Raw genomic sequence first — 22,530 nt, 5'->3', positions numbered from 1 at the left:
TAATTGTAAAACACTGGATTTGGGAGTAAGACCATATCCCAGGGACACAAGCTGGCCAAAAAACAAGGTCCAAAGAGAAATCCTTATTTACTATGACTCAGTGCTTACTTAGCCCTTTTCACTTTGATGTACTTTACTTTGGTGGTAGAAATGCACCCTAGCCAATTCAAGGAGTATCTTTATCAGGTTACATGTGCACGGTAGAAACAAAAAAACAAAAGAGAGGGCAGCCATGGGATATAGCCCCTTTACATCATTTAGAACTTGAGACCTTGTTCTTACTCATGTTAACCTTGGTAGTAGTATTACATTATAAAGAAAAAGAAGTAGCATCTGATATGGCCGCTCTACTGCTTGGGGGAATCTATCAATATATTAATGGAATCAAGCCCTGAGAAGGTTTTGTAGCCTTCACATTTTTGTCTTTTCTTCATTTATTTATCGGTTTTGTTATTTCTGCTACTTATGCTTGGAAGATTGCTAGCTCATTTTGGTGCTCACGCTCATTCTGGATGACTTATGTACCAGATTCCTGTCACTGGATGCATGAAACACAATCATATTTACATCTGATGTGACTGTTGGGGCCATCAGATCATAGTTCAGCTACTGCTTGTTGTTATAGCCTGAGCAAGTCAGTGTAGGTCTCAGAATCTCATTGTCCTTGTCTTGTAGGGTTGTTGTAAGGATTGCAAATAATATATTACAGTGTCTATTGCATAATAAATGCTCAATAAATTATAGCTGTTATCTCCAAATCTAGATTACGGACTCCTTAAGGGTATTGGGTCATATTTTCTCTATGAAGTTTAGGTATTTATAGTTCCCTAAACATGCACGAGATGGTTTCAAATAAAGGTAATACAATTCCAGCTTTATAAATGATGGGGAATATTAGAACGAATTGCCTTTATCAGGCATACAGAATTGAAGATAAACTGTCTACGACCATGTTACAGAAAAAAGTGACCATCAGGTCCACAGTCTTAAGAGGGTAAAAGCTTGGGTCCTAGAGTCAGACCACCTGAGTTTGAATTCTGGTTTCAATTCTTGCTGGCTGATTTTTTGCTCAAGTTGCTTAATCCCTCTTCACTTGTTTCTTCATCTGAAAACTGGATATGTTGAATGGATGAATTAAATAATGTATATACAGTCCTTACCTAGAATCTGGTACAATATAAAGGTTCAGCTAAGGCTTGCTATTATTATCTTTGGCTTTATTAGCATTGTTCTGACTCATGTACTAACTTCTAGAGGAAGGGACAATGGCCAGCAGGTCACATGCAAACAGAAATGAGGTGACTCAATTTGGTAAGAAGCACAGGATGTCTAGGAAAGAAGCACAGATGAAGCCAAGGACAACAGCCTTTGGAAACACAACCACAGCCACTACCCGATGGAGACAGCACACACTGAGGTCACTCTTGGGCAGTCGCTCAACTCATCAGAATTTGACCAGCCCTATTTATTCAACATTGTGTCCGATAGTGGTGAAAATATTTAAAGGAAGTGAAAAGTAGACCCTTAGAGGAACTTCTAGTCTGGGTGGGGAAAGAAGTCTTTGTGAAGAAGGTGGATGCTGATGTTAAGTGCTAACTTGTGAGGTTCAGCCTGTGCTTGCAGTGGAGTTACAAGAAGAGAGAGAACAATTTTGGCCCTTCTGCCACCATTCTTTCTAGAGGAAAATAATGCTGTTACTCATAATACCTTAAAATATAATTAGTAGTGAAGGTATCCTGGCTACCAACATAGAAGCCACACCTTTTAATTCCTTTTATTCCACAACAATCCAGGATATAACTAATCTGTGAGGAATCAGGGAGTAGATTATTCAGGAAAAGGTGTGGGAGTTATGGAAGATTTCTTTTTATTTATTTATTTGGAAGATTTATTTACAACACTTTTCCCCAGAAATAGCCCAGAAGGTTGTACCAGGTACTGTGCTAGACCTGTGATGTTTAGGATGAGAAAGATACAGTCCTGCCTTCAGGGTTGGTTCACATTCTAGTGGCCTATCAAGGTCTGTTTCTTTCTCTGTGCTCAGGATTGTGGTCAAATGATCTGAAATAGATATACTGAATCCATATGACTATATAAGAAAACAAAGAAGACAAAGATGTGCCATTATATGAAAACTACCCCTTGAGGCCCTTTTAACCAGTTGAAGGGACAAATATAAACAGAGCACTTTAGTATTTTTGGTGAGGACCTGAGACGGGAGTGTGCCCAGGTGTTACAACCACTTGTGGGGTAGTTCTCCGCCAGAACTCTGAGAGGCTGCAGATGTGTAGTGATGTCTGAACTGAAGTCCCAGAGGGAATGAGGGATTATCAGGTGATAAGAAGAGTATTTTAGGCAAGGAACAGCATAAATAGGGCACACTGGAGTCAAGCTATCTGTGGGGATGGAGAGCTACCAATAGTTTATTATCCCTGACGGTATAGGTAGGAAAGGGCAGGAATTGACAGACTGAGGGCAAGCCACAGGGCCTTTCCAGCTAAAGATTTAGCCTGCAGGTGAGGGAAGATCCAGCAAAGGGTCCTAGACAGGAATGTGTGGTGGTGAGATTTGTGCATTAGAAAGATGTAGAGAAAGGAGTTAGCCAAGTATCAGGATTAGGTACTGTTGCACCTAATGTTGGATTAACACCAGTGCAGGTTTGTTTTCTCACATAACTGACTATCTGGAGGTAGGCAGTTACGACCAAGTCACTCATCTCCTATCTTTATACTTTGCCATACTTTTGTCCTCATAATTGTCACTTTATAGTCAGGAGAGGGTTGTCCAGGCTCAAACCAACACATTGATATGTAAGGCAGCAAATGGAGAAAGACACAACTATGCCTGGAAATCACTTGCCTTCCAGCAAACTGTTAGCAGTTCAGCCTAACAGTTTGGTAACTAATGGTGACTCCAGCCACAAGAGAACCCGAGAGAGCACTCATCTCCTTCCATCTATGGTGGATTCTTGCAAGGGAGGAGATTGGGTATACAGGTTGGGTAGATAACCTGTCATTTCTGCCACAAAAGCTAGCCAGTAAGAGGAGACAAGGACTGGAAACAGGGCAATGGTAAGAAAGAAAGAGTGGTCATTGCTGCCACTAACAAAAACTGAACACTCAGAAATTCTGAGTAGTGGATCTGATTCTAGGAGTGGGTTTGATGTGTCATCCCACCTGGGGATGGATATAAATGAAAAACTCAAGTGAAAGCCTAGGGTTTGGGATATATTTGGAGGTCATTAGAATGTAGGGATCCCATCAAATATATCCCAAGCACTACTGGGAATTTCTAAGCAGTGCATGGTTTTTCTTAGGCCTAACAACTTCAATTAAGCCTAAGTCTGTGGAGACCTGCTAATTTGCACAGCCCTGTTTTTTCTACATGTTAATAAACCCACCCTGGAATTTAATGGATAGTAAAGTTATGCAAAGAATCACTGTGTGCAACAAGAACCAGAACATTTTCTGCCAAGCCCACCTCCAATACAAACACATACACATACCAGTCAGGGCTATACATAGAACTTGCTCTTGAAACCCAACATCTATTTGCCACACTGTGGAGCAAATGTGTTTTCATTCTCTTGATTAAAATAACAGGAAGTATCATCATTCTTGAAGTCTTGGTATTTATAACAGACATATAACCACACACAAAAAAATATAACTATGGAGACTCTTGATGAGGTCTGTTGGCAAGGTGTCTGGTATGATTCCTGGCTTGGGATAAAAAGTCCTGCACCTGAATCATCTTACCTCTCAAGTAATAGTGCTCAGAGCTACCGTGAAGATGCAATCCAAGAAGACTTCAACATCTATAGAGGTCCTCTTTGACCGCCAACCCAAAAGGGGCCTCTGCCTTTTCAGCCAGTCTGGCAAGTCATGGAAATTCTACTCTGGAACTGGATACAAGAGAGGTATTTCTTCAGTATTTACTTTGACCAGTGAAATTACTATGACAGATTTTTTTCTTTTCCTCAAGACACAGAGTGACATTTTAAAGGAGAAACCACTTGGTGCCATAGTCTTTTAAAAATAATATTAGAATAAGGGCTCAAAGGAATGTCTGCTCAGGCACAACTGTCTATAGCCTCGTATTTCAAGAAGAATTCGGCCACTCTAAGCAGACAAGGAGCCAGAACTGCTTATTTCAGCCCCTGCCCCTTCGCTGTACTCGGCATCAGATTAAAAACTAGTGACATCCTCTCAGTGCAACAGCTCTTTTGGCCTGTTTTTAAAAAAAACTATTTGAGAGAGAGTGAGAGAGAGAGCGAGAGCCCAGCAGAGGGGGAGGCAGAGGAAGAGGGAGAAGCCGACTCCCCATGGAGCAGGAAGCTGATGTGGCCTCATCCAGGACCCTGGGATCATGCCCTGAGCCAAAGACAGAAGTTTAACCTACTGAGCCACCCAAGTGCCCCTCCTTTTGCCTGTTTTGCTGCCGAATCTATGCTACATGGTGGTGTTGCTTTTTTCATATTTATACTTCATTTTCCTGACCAGATTAAGAGTTTCTTGACGTCAGGGGTCATACTTTATAATCCAATACATCTTGCAGAGTTGTGTTTGTCATGGTAAACTTGCAGAAAATAATTGTTGGATGGATGAATGAAAAAATAACAAAAACTGAAAAACAGTGGAAGATGAGTTGCTTTACAGCCCAGTAAAGAGGATTACGAAACTCAGGTCAGATTAACAGGAAAGGTGGTATGGGGGAAAGAATGTTTCATTTGTGTCAGCAGACATGGATTTTAGCCCCAGGCTGCCTTGCTGGTTTTCACTTATTCAACAAACATTTCTTAAATTTCTCCAGATGAGCGATGAGCGGTGTAATCCTTGCAGCAGGCCCTAAATAAGACCAAGTCCCTGCCCTCACAGTGTGGTGGTGAGGGTGAGGAAGACATGTGACAGTCAGGGAATATGGGAGATACAATGTGATTGGCAATACGATAATGGCACACACAGGGCACATGGAGATTCTAAATCAGACTGTGGATTTTGGGAAAGTTTCCGGAAAGAGAAAGATTTTTTCAAGTGTTGAAGGATGAATGAGTGATGGGTAGAGGAGATTGATTGAGAAAAGCATGATAGGTAGAGGGACTATCATGTGAAGGCGTTACGTACCATAAAATGGAAGATTGCATTTGAGAACTAAAGGCTCAGCTGTAATGGTAGCTGTGGCCAGAACTGAAGTTAGAGAAGTAGGCTAGAACTACCTTGCAAAGGGCCTTATGGAAATATGATTTAGTGCTTCAGAGCAGACATTTAGAAATCAGACAGAACTGAGTTCAAATCCCAGCTCTGGTAGTTAGCAGCCACATAGCTAACTGATTTTTTTTTTTTTTAACTCTAAGTCTTGGTTTCCTTAGCATAGTGTCTAGCTCTATCATTTATCTATTGCTGCCTAAGAAATTATCCCAAACCATCACACATTTATTAAATTCTCAGTTTCTGAGACCCACATTGGGTCCAAAATCTGGTCCTCTGCTTCAGGATCTCCACAAGGCTACAGTCTAAGTGTCAGCCAGAGATGAGGTGTCATCTCAGAACATGACTGGAGAAGGATCCATTTCCAAGCTCCCTTACATGGTTGTGGGCAGAATTCAGTGTCTTGCTGGCCATTGGCCAGAGGCTGCTCTCAGTTCCTTGCCATGTGGGCCTCCCCAAGATAACAGCTTGCTTCATCAGAGTCAGTAAGAGAGAATCTGTGGCCAAGACAGATGTAGCCTAATCACTAAAGTGACTTCTCAACACTATTGCCACATTTTATAGGTTAAAAGTCATCAGGCCAGACTACACTCCAGGGGAGAGGATTTTAAAAGGAAACGAGCACCATGAAACGGGGATCTTTGGGAGTCATTTTAGGCCACTAGCCTATAGATGGTAGCTTATATTACCACCAAATAAATGTTAGCGATTTTTATTATGCTCAATTGAGAGATTTGGAAAACCTAGAGAAAGCTGGTGAAGGATTTTATATCAAAGAGTAACTTTAGCTGATTTTGGCTAGGTCAAATCATGTCATGTCTTTGAGCCTTCATTTTCTCCTCAGTACAGTGAAAATACCTACTTCCCATAGAAATGAGAACATACATGTGCAAGTATAAATACATTTTTGTAACAACAAGCATACAACTCATCACAGTCAGAGGAAGCAAACTGCTTCGGGCCAGTTTTCCATTTTGTGTTGATACTGTGAGACTCACCGTCTGATATCTTCAAAGTTTTCAGGGCTTGGCCCTCTGGGCCCAGAAGGATTTGTATAACTGGAATAAACACCCACAAAAAGAAATTTGTCTTTTGAACATCCCTTAAGGCATTTCTAAGGGTTTGCTTTTTTCCCCCTTCTTTTTAAATACCTTTGCTTCCAAGGACCCCATGGGGGCTAGAGAGAGAAAACAGACTATCTGGGAAATTTCAAGCTCTTGATAATAAAAGTGGTAATAAAATCTCATCTGGCTCCTGATGCTTCACATAGGGTTTGTTTGTGGTTTATGGGGTTCCCCCACATCTAGCAGCTGGTTTCCAGTCCCAGGGAGCGACTCAGGTTACTACCCTCTTGCCCACCCCAAGGCCAACCCCTGTGCCCACAAGGCAGCGGGTGAGAGACGGAAGGTACCCCCCCCCCCCCCGCTCCCTAGCGCCACGCCCATTTCCGCTTGGTGCCCAAATGGGATGCTTCATTCCATGCCCCACGTGGAGCGGATCACACACAGTCGTGTTTCATGGTCTTCCCAAGTGCTGTTTTCCCTGGGAAAGGTACACAGCGCTCTCTTGACCCAGACGCAGACGCAGACGCAGACCCAGGCCGGTGGGCATTTCGGCTGGGTAGCCCAGTCTTCCCAGGTGGTAGCCTCTGGATGGGGGTCGGAACTTAGGAATTAGAACCCCCACCCCTGCACTCCACCCCCGCCCCCAGCCTTCATTCCGGCTTCACACAAAGGCGCGCTTCTCGTCGGGGCGTCTCTGGGTGGAGCAAGGGAGTTGCGGCCGCGACAGTGCCTCGAGAGCAGGGGCACCCGGGACTCCACCCCCACACCCAGGTCCTGCCAGCCTGGCGGGGCTGCACACGCCGCTGCGGGGTTCCCCCTTGGCGCGGAGCTCCCCGCTCCTGCAGCGCCGCTGGCCTCGGACTTCGCGGGCCATTTGGTCTCGGGGGAGGGGCTCGCCGACCCTAGCGGAGCAGTCCCCGCAGGAGGGCGGGAGCGAGCCCGGCAGCTCTCGGGTTGCGGAGGCAAGAGGCGGAGCAGCACTCCGGGCAGCCCCGGCCCGAGGCTTCTACCTCGCCAGCCCCGCCGCTCCGGCGACCGCTGCCGCGGAAAACTTTTAATAAGAACCAGATGTCGAACTTTCCCCGAGCCGGTGATTGGGCCCCTGCCGGGGGCCGCAGCCAATCAGCGCGCTGGGAGGGCCCGGAGTCCCGGCCCGCCCGGGCGCCCGCGGGGATCCAGGTTGCAGGCTGGCGCGGCGCAGCTAGCGGACCGGCGGGCCTGGCGGGCCGGGCGGGGACGCGCTCTGCAGCGGGGCAGCCCAGGAGCCGAGCCAGCATGCGGGGGGACCGGGCAGCCCGGCGACTGGCGCTGCCGCCGCTGCCGCCGCCGCCACTGCTGCTGCTGCTGCTGCTGCTGGCCCGGGCTGCGGCGCTGCACCCAGGCGAGCTCTTCCCCTACGGGCAGTCGCGGGGGGACCAGCTCCTGCAGGAAGGCGACGACGAAAGCTCAGCCGCGGTGAAGCTGGCGAGTCCCCTGCACTTCTACGAAGCCCAGTTCAGCTACCTCTACGTAAGTCCATCCCCCGCTTGGTGTGGAAACCGGCAGATTTCTCGCAGCTTCTTCCCACGGGTCGATGTAGTGTGGATCTCCCCGAGCCCCTGTTTTCCAAGGGGAGGAAATAAATAGAACGCACGCCGGGCTGTCCCCGAGCGCCCCCGGGGTGGGACCTGGCTTTGCAGCGATGCTGCTGACCTGCTTGCTTTGCTTTACCTCGAGAGGAAGGGCATTAATTCAGACCCACAGATTCGCAGCCACACAAGCGTCCCAGGCAGGAAAGGAGGTGGGGATGCTGGGGCGGCCAGTGGGATTTCCAGGAAGGACCGCGAGCAGGCTGCGCGCTTCTGCAGAGCCGGCCGGTCCCCCCTCGGACCCGGAGGTTTTCTCCCGCGCTGTGCGGGAAGTGGGAAGACACGTGGACCAGAAGTTTTGGGGGATTCCTGGACCCATCGCACCGCGCTGTGGGTTGGGGTGGCGGGTGGGACGTCGGCTGCAGTGGCGCTGGTCGCCCTGAATCCGGAGGCCGGTTCCCAGAGGGTGGAGAGGGGGGAGCGTCAGGCCCCCGGCCGTTGCCTTCCCTCCGTGCGCAGCAGGGTGGCCGCCCGTGGGCCTCCTGCCGCGAACGCGAGCGTCACCTTCTGTCCCCCTCCTCCCACAGGTGGGCACCAACGGCATCATCTCCACTCAGGACTTCCCTAGGGAGACCCAGTACGTGGACGATGACTTCCCCACAGACTTTCCGGCCATCGCCCCCTTCTTGGCGGACATCGACACGAGCCAGGGCAGGGGCCGGGTCCTGTACCGTGAGGACACGTCCCTGGCCGTGCTGGGCCAGGCCGCCCGCTACGTGCGCGCAGGCTTCCCGCGCACCGCGGCGCGCTTCACCCCCACTCACGCCTTCCTGGTCACCTGGGAGCAGGTGGGCGCCTACGAGGAGGCCACCAGCCGGGCGCCGCCCTCAGGAGAGGTGAGCGACCCGGGGTGCTTGGCCGCTGGGCCAGCGGAGGGGTGGGCTTGAATTCTGGGCTGGACCCCCGGCCCGGGTTTGGAGCTGCTCCCGTGCTGAGCCTGAGGGATGGGCGGGTGGCCCAGGGCTGACGTGGCTTGGAAGCGAAGAAGGCTGTTTTCTCCAAGGGCCCTCTAAGGTGGACCTGAGGGTGACTGCTTCAAGCAAGGCAGTATGAGGGCCCAGCCCAGATGCGGAAGGCCCTCCGAACACAAGGAGGTTCACTGTTAGGTTGTTTATATTTTTAGAGTCACCTCTAAGTATCTAAGAATTATTTCTAATTATATGTTCATTGAAGGAAAACATCAGCAAATACAGGCAATTTAAAAAAGAACAACCATCCATTTTCCCACCACTCAAAGATAATCACTGTTAAACATTTTCATTTCTATATTCCAGAGTTCTTTTTTTCCTATTGATATCTGTATTTATCTGTCGCTGTCTGTTAACACTAACGGGTTCACACAGCACGTACTGTTTTATAAACGATTTTTTTTCCCACTAAATAGTATATTGTGAGTATGTTTCAATAGAATCATCTATACTATTTGCATAATATTGCACCCAGTGAATTTGCCACTGAGTCCAGGGGTCATTAAGGTTATTTCCAATTTTTCATCATTATAAATAATTTTATGAAGCACTTTTTTTTTTTAAACTAAACATTTCCACATGTCCTTACTTGATATTCCAGGAAGTGGAATTGGTGGGCCACAGAGGATATACTTTTTATAAAGGTTCTTGATAGCTTTTGCCAAATGCCCTGCATACATCAGTTTACATGCTCCCTAGTTTGTAAGAGACTGTCCTCCATTTGTTTTATAGTCTCTACCTGAGAAGGTAAAACAACCCAAGCTCCCAGTCTTTAGATTTGGCAGCAACATTTAAGGTACTCTAAATGGGGGAGCCCGGGTGGCTCAGTGGTTTAGTGCCTGCCTTCAGTCCAGGGCATGGTCCTGGAGTCCCGGGATCAAGTCCCACATCGGGCTCCCTGCATGGAGTCTGCTTCTCCCTCCACCTGTGTCTCTGCCTCTCTCTCTCTGCGTCTCTCATGAATAAATAAATAAAATCTTTAAAAAAAAAATAAATAAAGTACTCTAAATGGACATCGGGTGGAACCAGGGTAGCTTGGCAAATGGGGAACTGCCTCATTCCTGGAATAGTTAAGGTTTTCCTCCCGTGAAATTAGGCGGAATCTAAAATGTCATACTCGAAGGGCTGAAACTCTTATAATTTATCTCTATTTTAACTCATCAGAGTGCTTCTAAGTTATAGAAAGATGGCATATATCCTCCCTAGAAGATTAAGTAGCTTGCTCACTCTCACTGAATCGTTCAAGAAGATGGCCATTCTTGTTTTGTGTTCAAAAAAGAAAAGAAAAATAAGAAAAATATTCCCAAAAGATATCTAAGAAGACCTAGAAATAAAAGATATTTGAATTTGTGATTTTTTTGACATTCATTTTTTTTTTGTCAGGCAGCATTTAGTTTTGTTTTTTGAGTAACTTTTTTTTTTACAGTTGTGGGTTTGACATTTCAGTTATTCAGGGCAACAGAATACACTCAATTTGAACAAATATATTGGGCACTTCCCTTTTGCAGTGCATTGGGCTAGGTGGAGGGCTGGAGAAAGATGAATGAGAAAGGGCTCTCCATTATTATGTTACATTCATTCATTCATTTTTGTATATAAGTTTTAAAAACATACTTAAAATTAGTGGTGCCTGCTTGGCTCAGTCAGTTGAGCTATGGACTCTTGATTTGGGCTCAGGTCATGATCTCAGGGTCCTGAGATCAAGCCTGGTGTCAGGTTCCTGGCTCAGCAGGGAATGTTTCCCCTCCCTTCCTCCCTTCCTCTGCCCCTCCCCCAGCTTGTGTGTGTGCTTGTGTGCTTGTATTCTCTCTCTCTCTCTCAAATAAATAAATAAATAAATACTAAAAAATTAAATTAGATATAACATACTTATAGTAAAAACTTAAAAAATAAGCATTATTTATAATTATAATTAGCAGAGGTTACCACTCCTAATAGCTTATTGTTTTCTGTCAATCTTTTTTTGTAGACATATATCTTATATGTGGTATATTCATATAAATGTGTGTATAAGTCATTTATATTTAAATATAGTTAAGATTTATTCATCCAGCAAATTGTACACTTACTATAGTTCAGAACTGGTACAGATACAGTGAAAGGATCTCATAGTTTAGTGGAGACATTGATTATGTTCAAATGGTAAGTGCAGTAGCATCTTCACTTGGAGACTAACTCTGCTACTTCCTGGTTAGGGAACTCAATCTGGGAAGGTTTTAATGAAGAAGCAGTTTTGAATCTGAGTTGAGCATAGTGGAACAGTCTCCAAAGAAATAGCATGTGACATATTACCCATGTTCTGTAAAGTATAATGTGTTTTGGGCATTGCATGTGGTACATTATTACTGAATAGGAAGGGTGTTTAGGCATGAGGATGAAAAGGCCATGGGGTGGGGGCAGATCATGCTCTTCTGGGAGTTTGGACTTGTTTCTTTGGCAGTGGACAGGTTTTGAAGAATTTTAAGCAAGGGATTGAATTTCTTTTTCCCCAGAGTTCTTTTTTGTCTATATTGAAAAGGTAAGGGCTCACAGGAAAGACTACTAAGACAATTATTATATATGTTGTATATTCAAGCTACCTAGTTAATTCTTAAAACCATTATTTTATCATATTGTCTTCCCACAACAATCCTACAAGATAAGTACAAGAATTACTGTTTGCATTTCACAGATAATGGCAAATAGAAGATAATGCAATTGTCCAGAATTCTGCTTTTAATGAGGCAAAGGTCAGTTTAGAATACACATTTGATTCCTAGTTTTTTTATTGCCTTTATTTTTAAGTAATCTCTACACCCAGTGTGGAGCTTAAACTCATGACCCCAAGATCAAGAATTGTATGCTCTACCAACTGAGCCAGCCAGGTGCCTGTTTTGTTTGTTTTTTGTTTGTTTGTTTTCTTATTGCTTTTAGCCCAGATTTTTTCATGCAAGACCCATTTTCTTGGCTCAAGTAATGTAGGTGGACACAATGATAATTGTGCTTTTCCCAAAGACTTCCAATAAATAAGGCTTGATGTGATCTTAGTATCAGAAGAGTACTTGGCATCATATTTCATTCAAAGGAAAAATGGACTTGCAATGAAATTGGCTGGCAAGGATGCTGCTGATACCTTAATACTTCCAAATTAGCATTCCAGTGCTCTGAATTCAGCTGCACCTGTCTTACTTTTTCAACAATATAAAGATGAAGTTGAGTTGAGTGAGAGGAGTCAGAGAGATGAACAGTTGTACAGAAGTGCTGGGATGGTGAAATCACACTAGAGCTTTAAGATTTCATTTTTTCACAGCTTATTTGAAACCAAAAATTACAATACAGAAAAGGTGACTTCGTTACTTATTGTTTCAATTTCGCCTGTAGCCTGGGAATACTGCTCTTTCACCCACCTTTCAGGGTGGTTGTGAAGACAATGACAATACAAAAACAGTTTGAAAGAAGATGTGGGTTGTGAAAGGTTAGCAGTGGCTTTGGAAGCAATGACTTAGCTTCATTCTTAGATTCCGAAGCTGTAAAATGGGGGACAAATGCCTACCTTACAGGACTGTAGTCAGAATTAACTAAGGTGACGTTTTTAAGTAGTCATTGTATTCTTTTAGACCTAGTGGATGTGGCTGCTCAGCCAATCTGTGTTCCTATATGTTGGCATGATAGGGGCAGATTCTGGTTTTTAAATTTCTCTATCTTGTAAGGACTCAGTGATGTAAGGCCTTTACATTAGAACTCTTTAAATATTAGGTTTTCTGAACTACAACTTCTGTTTGATCTCTTTTGGGTGGGAACTACGGGAAGATTTGTAGATTCCAGCTCTCTTTTCTAGTTAAAATCATTCTTCAGATATTGCCATATGCTGAGTTGGCTTCAGAATTTGTTTCATTTCAAAAGAAGATAAGGGTTCTGTTTGGAGAGAGGATGTTTTTTCAATTACCCATATTGAAGGTTCTTCAGAATACTTTAAAGAGCTCTGTGATTTGAATTCTTATTTTAATAGTTCTTTGGAGATAGATTTTGGCAAGCAGTCATCTGCCTTGCCTGAAGGGCTGTGTGAGTTCTACGTGGCTTTCTTAAACCTTGACACACTAACCCCTGTTTATCTGGGAAACTTGAAGATACCAGAGGAACAGGCATCTTTACCATTTAAAACTATTTCAGTTGTTGCCCTTCCTCTCCATGGATATTCACGGGGGGTATGACAAGATGTTGTACCTGATGTTGCAGGAATGGCAAAGTGTAACTGCAACTAAAAACAAAATGGATAAATATGGGGTGCCTCAGTGGCTCCGTTGGTTAAGCATCCAACTCTTGATTTCAGCTCAGGTCCTGATCTCAGGGTCGTGAGATCTACCTCGTTGGGTGCTTTGGATGTGTAGCGTGCTTAAGATTCTCTCCTTCCCTCTGGCTCTCTTTAAAAAAAAAAAAAAAAAAAAAAGGAACAAATAGTGTTTATCAGTTCAGTTGATCTGAGACTCCTCAACTGTCATAGGTACCTCACAGGGCAAAGAAGTCACAGTATTGACCTTCAAAGAACTTGTTGACAGAGACATAAAGAGGACTGCTGTTTACTTCAGCTGTGGTTTGCAGGGAGGGAGAGAATTGTTTTGTTGTTGTTGGATGGATGGGAGTTATGGAGAACTGGTCACACAGATCTTTGTGATATGCGGATTGTTTTGTTGACCTTGAATGTCAGTTGAGCTGAAAGGGCTGAAAGAATGGATCTCAAGAATGAAGCGGCAGGAGAAAATGTTCTAAGCAAGGCCTTGTTCTGGGAGCAGGCTGAGAGAGCTGAGGTGGGAGACATGGATGGAGTCATGGAGCCGTCACACATGAACGGAAGTCCATCGGGACTAGAGGGTGTTGACTTGTTTCAAGGGATGATTGTCGTTGATGGAGGGTGGTGAATCCACAGAGAGAATGAGAGGTAGAAGGACTTCATTGTAGCTTTTTGACTTTTGGAGCTGAAGTCCAGAAGATGGGAGGTCTGGGTCTATCCGAAAACATTTAACCTGAGGCTAAGACATAGCTGTGAAGATGTGCTGAATAGAGACATATATGGAAATTGGTTCATGAAATGTTTAAGCTTTCCTAAGGACTAAGAGTCAGGAAGGATGTCACGTTAGAGACAAGAACATATATCTTTGAATTTTGGGCAGGATCTGTAGGATTTAGGGCATAAAAAAATGAATGAGGGGAAATCATGCATGTGACAGCAACATACAGGTACTGGGAGGTGGAGAATTAAAGTAAGGGATGGAGGTTAGTGCTCACACCAAACACTGGAGGCCAGAAGTCAGTGATGCTACCACTGTAGAGAACATGTGACCCTAAGGAAGACTGGAAAGAGAACTTTGTGACCCCTGTAGGATTTACCCTACTTCTGAATTTTTATCGTAATCTTTATAAGCCACTATAGGCAAACCTGTTTGAGACAAGGCTGGCACCATTCTGTTTCTTTGCCAAATGGCTGGAAATTAATTAAATGAATTGTAAATTTAGAAGCCTATAAAGTAGCATGTTTTGTATCCCTCAGCCTGGTTCTGCCGAGTGTCAAGTCAACATTGATTGGTGATGTCCCATACCTGAAAGAGAGAGTCAGACCCTGCCTGGTTCCTGCTGACAACTCTGGCTTTTCTCTCTGATAACAGGATGGCAGAAACTTTGAAGCAAGGCAGCCACTGGCCCTGATCCTTTCTGTGCTACTTCTCTTCCCATGAAGGCCCCTCTCTCCTCCCTGGGATCCTGAGGAAGTTGGGAACCGGTGACCCTTTTGTAGGGTTTGGCAGCCCATCTGAGGGTTTATCTTCAGAGACAGAGCATGTGTGGTTCTTGCAAAGGCACTGGTCTCCAGGAATGTGAAGACCTTTCCGGTCTGGAAGCCAGTCGAGGAGTGTTTTGGGAGGAGGAGTCCTTCAGGACTTTAAGAAGTATGCTCTTTAGCAATTAGATGTAGAATTTTGTAGAGCCAAGAGAGAGAACTCTAAAAGTGATCATTTGGTGTGTGGGTGGTTTTTAAACAGCCAAACTCTTTTGGCCTGTACTTTAGTATCATAAATTCTATCTAAAATCCTCCTATTAGCCTTTTTCAGTGGAGACAAGTAGATTAAATACAGCCTTGCCACCTATATAATAAGTGCTTGCCTTAGGGATGGCGTATAAAAGGCATTGAATAAATTTTCATCAAACTGGATTTTTTGACTGACAGAATGAATAAAATAAAGTGCTAAATTCCCAGGCTCCACAGTAAAAGCCAGACACTCCCCTTCACAGCTCTGTTTATTTTCTCCCTCCTCTCCTCCCCCATCCCCTTCAGTTCCTCACAATCCATAGGACCCCCCCCCCCCCCGCCCTTATCTTACAGAATTTCTCTAAACTTAGAACCAGGGTTCTTCATATCTTACATTTGTTATAGGTAATCAATGCCAGGAGCTTGGAAAGCTTAGCTTGTTACAAGTCCTTTCTCTCTCCTCAAGTACTTTGATTTCCCTAGCTGAAGTTTGTTGATTCTGACCAAAGGAGTACTCTGAAGTTATGGAATCAACGCTAATCAATGACATAGTATGTATTATGTATAGACATACTGCAGAATAGGCTTTGTTTACATTTGGCAGAAGTTATGGTTTCCTAGCTTTGAGAAATTCTAGAAAGCATCTTTTGCCTTTTGTTTCTGGAACCGTCAAACTTTGCTGATGAAACTATCAACAACTGTAAAGATAACAAATATAAAGCCCTCTACCTCCACCATCTTTAAGTGTGTGAGCTTAAAGAGAGAAAGCAGGGGTGCCTGGCTGGCTTAGTCAGTAAAGCATGCGATTCTTTTTAAGATTTTATTTATTTATTCATGAGAGACAGAAAGAGAGAGAGAGAGGCAGGCAGAGACACAGGCAGAAGGAGAAGCAGACTCCATGCAGGGAGCCCAGTGTGGCACACGATCCTGGGACTCCAGGATCACGCCCTGAGCTGAAGGCAGATACTTAACCACTGAGCCACCCAGCCATCCCAAGCATGCGATTCTTGATCTTGGGGTTGTAAGTTTGAGTCCCATGTTGGATGCAGAGATTACTTAAAAATAAAATCTTTAAAAGAAAGCAAAATAAGTTAAGTGTGTCTATGTTAGAGAACAAAAAGAAAGATTGTGTGCTTTTTTTTCTTGAAAAGCATTTAACACCTGAATTGCTGTGTCCTATAAGCAAAATGTCAGAACTATACTTTGAAATTAAGCATTGGAGAAAGGAAGAATAAACATTGGAAGAGTCTGAACACCATATGGGGAAGGGCCCAGGACAGAATGAAATGCAAGGCACTTTCCTATTGTTTGCTATTTTATTTAGTAAGATATGATGTTCTTTTCTGGGGCCTACTTTTGTCTGTCTAGCAAAATGGAGAAATAATACTCCATTTATTTAAAATGTTATTTAAAACATTGTTTCAAATAACATTTCTAAGAGTCACATTATTTAGGAAGTAGTGGTATTTATAAATAGCTCCCAGTTCCCTACCAAATTGTAAAAGGAGAGGGATTTAGTGAGAGAAAGGAGTCCTAAATATAATACCGGTTTAAGATAAGGAAATACCACTAACAGATTACTTGGGGGTATGGATGGAGATAGCATTATATAGGTAAAGGCAAAAAGCGTCTGGCTGAAAATACAAGAATAAATTGAACTTTAAGGAGTGATTTTATGAGGGCCTAGGTGTGGAGTTTGTGGCTAATTCAGACTCCTGGCCTCTCACTCTGGTCTGCTTTGGCTCCTCCTGTGTTTATTAATGTTCACAGGCTGCCTCTGTGATGCCTCCCAGCCTAAGCCTGACACCTCACACACCCTCATCTGGCCTGTACTATCTTCAACAGTAACTGTCCTGAATTCCAGCCATGGCCGTTCCCTTCTAAGTATAAGACTGTCCTGGGCAGAGACTCCCTTCTTTGCTCCATTTTCTTCAGCACCAAGTGTAATGCCTCATGTTTAGTAGGTACTTGGCTGAATTAATGTGCAAGTGAATTAATAAGTGGAGTTTACAAACACAGAAACAGCTAACCAGGCAAGATGGAGGTAAATACTAACCAGAAACACCCACAAAGGTGTTATGGGTGGTCAGAGAACAGAAATAAATCTACAGAGAATCATAGAATACCTCAGAAGGGCAGCATTAGAAGGTTAAGGGGGTTTCCAGACACAGAGAAACATGAGCAAAAATACAGAAGCATTAAAGTATGTTAAAGCACAAAGGGGAATATTACTCAGTGTGATGAAGACCCAGCGGATCTAAACCTGGGGAAAGAGTTTGGGGCAGTTAGAAACCACCTTGAATGGGATGCTAAGGAGTTAGGATGCCTAGTGGTGCAGGGTATGGACTCTAGAGCCGGCTGACCTTAGGCAGATCTGTTAGCCCACATGTCTTGTTTCCTGGTCTGTGAAATGAGAGTCAGATAACTCAGGTGCTGGTGTGAAAAGGCAGATGAAAGAGAAAAGAGAGAGGCTGTGAGAATAGTATGGAGGCTTTTGGTCAGCCGGCCAATGGCTAACACCATGCCTGCCCATAATAGGCATTCAGTAAACGCACAAATGAATGAATGAATGAATGCTCCACATGAGTGCCCAAGGCAGTAAACTAAGACAGCAATTGTGGGAATACACAGGTGAATTTTGGTACTTGCTTTTTTTTTTTTTTTTAAGATTTTATTTATTTATTCATGAGAGACACAGAGAGGCAGAGACATAGGCAGAGGGAGCCTGAGGCAGGACTCCATCCCAGGACCCCAGGATCACGACGTGAGCCAAAGGCAGATGCTCAACTGCTGAGCCACCCAGGTGCCTGATACTTGCTCTTAAAGACGGTTGGATGAGAGAAGTTTGAAACCTTAAAAACATTATTTTTGGAACCTATGGTTCTTACCTATGCATATTTCAAGTATTGACCTAAATGATAAAAGAGGATTATGGTAATGATATAGCTTATAAAATTATAACTTGAAGAGGAATTTGAATGGAAAATAATATATAAAAGCAATTTGGAGGAATCCCGAGAAGGTAGGAGACCCTTTATACTTTAATGATGCTTTGCTTGCATTGTTTTCTCTATTCTTATTTAATTAAGAATCTTACCTATTTTTTTTTTTGTTTGTTTGTTTGTTTTTCATAGCTGAACACTTTCCAGGCAGTTCTGGCATCTGATGAATCTGATACCTACGCCCTCTTTCTTTACCCTGCCAATGGCCTTCAGTTCTTTGGAACCCGCCCCAAAGAGTCTTACAATGTCCAGCTCGAGCTTCCTGCTCGGGTGGGCTTCTGCCGAGGGGAGACCGATGACCTGAAGAGAGAAGGACCCTATTTCAGCTTGACTAGCACTGAGCAGTCTGTGAAAAATCTCTACCAGTAAGTAACATAGGGCATAAGCCCTTCCCTGTCAGATGTAAGGACCCTTTGCAGCTACCCAAACTTGAGTGGCCATAACACCATTAAATAATATCTTGATGACTTCTTTTTTTCTCTCTATTTAAAGATTCTATTTATTTATTCATGAGAGACACAGAGAGAGAGAGAGAGAGAGGCAGAGACACAGGCAGAGGGAGAAGCAGGCTCCCCATTGAAAGCCCAATGTGAGACTTGATCCCAGGACCCCGGGATCACAACCTGAGCCAAAGGCAGATGCTCAACCACTGAGCCACCCAGGTGCCCCTCTTGGTGGCTGCTAAGGGAGGCTTCAGGTCAAAACCAGGAACTAGATTAGACCCTGGGAGGAGCAAATTCACCAAAATATAAAAGGCTCCCTATCCTTTCTGCCCTATTTGGTACAGACATCAGAAACAGAACAGTGTGTATGTGTTTGCACAGCCACTGAGGCTTGCTATGGAAAACATTGCTCTTGGAGCCACATAAAAATATCCAGTAATATAACAGATTTTTCCAGGTTAATCATTTCACAGGAGGAGATGTTGTGATTTAGTCATTTAGACAGATACACGTTAAAAGTTAAGTCAAGAATAGTGTAATTTGGGGCAAAGGGAAAACCAAACACATTGGTAGCATTCAGAGGTCTCAGGGTTTCCGTACAGCTTCATCAACTGAAACCACACTGGTTGGTTTTCCATGAGGTAGCTGGCACATTCCTGAGACCCATCAGAGGTTTACTCTACTAGTGCAGTAATAAGCCCCTTTGCTCTTTGTCGGTCCACATAGTACCATATCTGGGTTAGCACCAGTTGGTATTTGTTAATTTTAGGGCTTGTGAAAAAAAAATCTTTGCTTTTATTTCTTTCCCAAGTCCGGGTCTAGAAGCCAGGCGGAATACACTGGTTACTTAGCCTCGCCTAACTGCTTTTCCCTTCCATTACATTATTCCTGAGCCCTGGAACACCTTACACTTTTGCATGCCATCTGCTTTGCTCGGCTGCCAGCAAGCAGGCCCTACAACCAAATATGGTTACTTAGAGCTGGCATTTATTGAGAGCTTGTTATTTGCCAAACACCATGTAAAACACTTTCCACAAGTTATCTTAATTAAAACTCACAAGAATCCTAGGAGGTAAGTTCTACTATTTTTCTCAATTTGACAAATGTGCATAGGGAAGTTAGATTGCCTGTGACCTCAGAGTTATTCAGGGGCAAGTTCAAAATTCAAGCACGAGCCTGGAGTTCTGAACTACTTCTTTTGTGCTGAATCCTCATCTCCTTTCCCAGTCTTATGACCCACCTTGGGCATCTTTAGGTCTCCACCCAGACTGCCTTTAGAAATCCAGTTGTGAGAAAACTTAGCTCTTTGCTTTCTCTTCTATGGTTGGTTGCACCTTCCTCTTCCACTTTTCCACAGATTCTCTTCTCCTCACACATTATTGAGAGATCACAATGGGCCAAACACTTGAAATACAAAGATGTCTGAAACATAGGCCCCGCACACACTAACAACCTGCACTCTGGTAGGGGCGACACACAAACAGATCAACAATTCCAGAGCATTGGAAAGAGTGCCAGCAGTACTCAGGGTACAGGAGGCAATGGGGGCCAAACAACCTGCAGGAAAAAGCAGTTGTGCTTCCCCACTGCGGTGATAAAGACCCTTTGGAACTAGGAGACACATGCGCATGTGCATGCACTCACACACACACACACACACACACACACACACACACGCAGCGCTCGCATTTACCTCTGTCAGTGCCTGCCCTCAGTTTGTATTTTTGATGCTTCCTAGAGATCTCCAACTTGCTTGATGAGAACAGAGAAAGATGTGGTACAGAGGGAGGGACTTTTCTTTAGTATAATCCATGATTAACATAAAAAAGAAAGCACAGACTTTAAGCACAAATTACCCAGTATCACTACCCATTTCACGTGATAACCAGTGTTAGTTATTTGAGGACTGTAGGACCATGCAGAAACTTTTAAAAACCAATATGGTTCTTTTGCTATCCATGCGACATTTTCCCATTTATCACTATTTTATAGGTATCATTCAGGAAGATACGTGTGTTTTTTCTTTTAATCATTTTAAGACTACAAAACACTGCATCATAGTTATACTATACCATTAAGATAATAACTTATTGATGAACACTTAACATGTTTTTTTTTATTTTTCTCATTATAAATATCATTGCAGAAACAGAACACACGTTGCTCAGATTCTCATTTCCACTAACGATAACTTCTTAAGAGTAGAATTGCTGAGAAAAGCTATACACAGTTAAACATTCTGATGAACAGGAACATACTGCCCTTCCAAAATGTCCAGTGTATGTCCTCACAGGATAGAGCTGTGATCAGCAGCTTGTCAATATTTTATTTTATTTATTTATATATTTATAAAGGTTTTTATTTATTTTATTTGAGAGAGAGAGTGTGCACAAGCAGGGGGAGGGGCAGAGATAGAGGGAGAAGCAGACTCCCCACTGAGCAGGGAACCCAACAGAGGCCTCCATCCCAGGACTCCAGGATCATGACTTGAGCCCAAGGCAGATGCTTAACTGACTAAGCCACTCAGAAGCCCTCTTTTCAATATTTGTGAATCTGATCAGTGTAAACGTTTATACTCTCACTCTGATTTCTTTGATTAGGAGTATAATAGCTATTTATCTATCTTTGTGACTTCTCTGCCCCTGTCCTTTGCTATTTTCTGTTGGAGTGTTTGCAAAGAGAGCTCGTAAATAAGAAAAAATATAGTGAGTATATCAATCCTTTTATATGATGTGAATATATTTGTCCAGTTGTTCATCTTTAAAGCTATTTACCATCTAGAAGCTGTAAGTTCAGGGTTGGCAAAGTTATTGTTCTCTTCCTTTATGATTTTAGGTCTTTGTTACTCTTAGAAAGTCCTTCTATACCTTCAATTGTAGGAATGTTCCTCAATTTAATATTCTATTTTACTTTTCATTTAAATTTTCAAAAATACACAGAAGAATTGAGGGAATACGTAAATGAACACCCAAAATCTCATCCCCTGGATTTAGAGTTGTTGATATTTCACCATATTCATCTTTTTTTAAGTATTTTAAAGTCAATCCCAACATTAAGGATCCAGGACATCACTAAGTCTCAAAATTATGTACAATAATGTATCATTATTGTTTGTTTGGCAAAGATTTTTAAGCATACATTTTCCCAAGCGTGTTAAAAGTAGAGAAGGCATAAAATACCCCATCATTCCCTATTCGTTTTCAAATAGCCAGATTTTAGACAAAATATGTGAATTTTAGAGATTTCTAATTTGATGGTCTAGCATTCTGAAACCTAATGTCAAAATTTCAGTATGGTCCTTTTAGTTAGCATGTAGGCCTGGTTCTATTTGGTTTTATACTAGGGAAAACTTTAAATCTGATCTTAATAGCTTTCAGTTTTGAAATAAATTGCTCACCATTGTAGGATGGTGGGTAAGTGGACACTTTTGTTATGCACCGTTTCCTTTTTATTTAGACAGAGCAACCTGGGGATTCCTGGAGTGTGGGCTTTTCATATCGGCAGCACCTCCCCACTGGACAATATCAGGCCAGCCACCATTGGAGGAGACCTTACCAAAGCCCACCCTTCACCTCCCCCAGAGCAGTCCTTCAGGCCTGAGGCAGCCCTGGAAAGTGACTACACTGAGGACAATTTGGATTATTATGATGAGAATGAGGGAGAAGTGGAATACCCCCCGAGTGAACCTGAGGAAGCATGGAATGGCCACAGCAGTATTGACGTTTCCTTCCAGGCGAAGGCTGAGCTGGGACCTGGAGGAGGTGGGATATCTCCACCGGATTCTGTTCCAGCCTCCCCTTTGCCGCCGCATCTGACAGCTAGTGATGGGCAATCCTACCCTGAAACAGAGTCTGCCACCTTGGACCCTCAAACCAAAGAGGGGAGAGTTCTAGAGGGGAGAGATGTTCCAGATTTAAATGGCCGAGTGGAGTCTTCTGAACAGCCAGGGACCAGAGGCCCAGCCCCATCAGAGATAGAAAGTGATTCACTGGATCCTACCCGGGGAACCCCACATCCCCATCCAGGTAGAGGGGCACCGCTTTCAGAAGAGGATGTTCCTCCAGCCCATCCTGGAGGAAAGGCAGTTCTTCTGAATTACTCCGTGCCAGCTCATACTCCACTGGGTCAGGGGAGGCAAGTGCTAGGTGTGGAAGATGTCATTGGTTCCAGCACGGAGGGTAAGTGCCTGAGAAGACTGGGTGCTGGGATTTCATTTTTAA

General features: G+C 43.8%; 1 protein-coding gene across 2 annotated transcripts in view; it reads left to right on the top strand.

Moving 5' to 3' along the window:
* The first annotated feature begins 7,324 nt into the window (after positions 1-7,324).
* Positions 7,325-22,530, top strand: part of NID2 (nidogen 2) — a 60,935-nt gene continuing 45,729 nt past the window's right edge. For both annotated transcript variants that reach the window (XM_077909290.1, XM_077909291.1), the window contains exons 1-4: positions 7,325-7,780; positions 8,427-8,735; positions 18,000-18,232; positions 21,767-22,488. In XM_077909290.1, coding sequence (XP_077765416.1) covers positions 7,340-7,780; positions 8,427-8,735; positions 18,000-18,232; positions 21,767-22,488 — 1,705 coding nt within the window. In that variant the 5' untranslated portion in view covers positions 7,325-7,339. The remainder of the gene's footprint in view (positions 7,781-8,426; positions 8,736-17,999; positions 18,233-21,766; positions 22,489-22,530) is intronic.

Source organism: Canis aureus, chromosome 9 (genome assembly GCF_053574225.1).
Source record: "Canis aureus isolate CA01 chromosome 9, VMU_Caureus_v.1.0, whole genome shotgun sequence".
NCBI classification, from domain to species: domain Eukaryota; kingdom Metazoa; phylum Chordata; class Mammalia; order Carnivora; family Canidae; genus Canis; species Canis aureus.
Note: the sequence above shows the minus strand (reverse complement) of the source record. Positions and strands in the feature narration are given on the sequence as shown.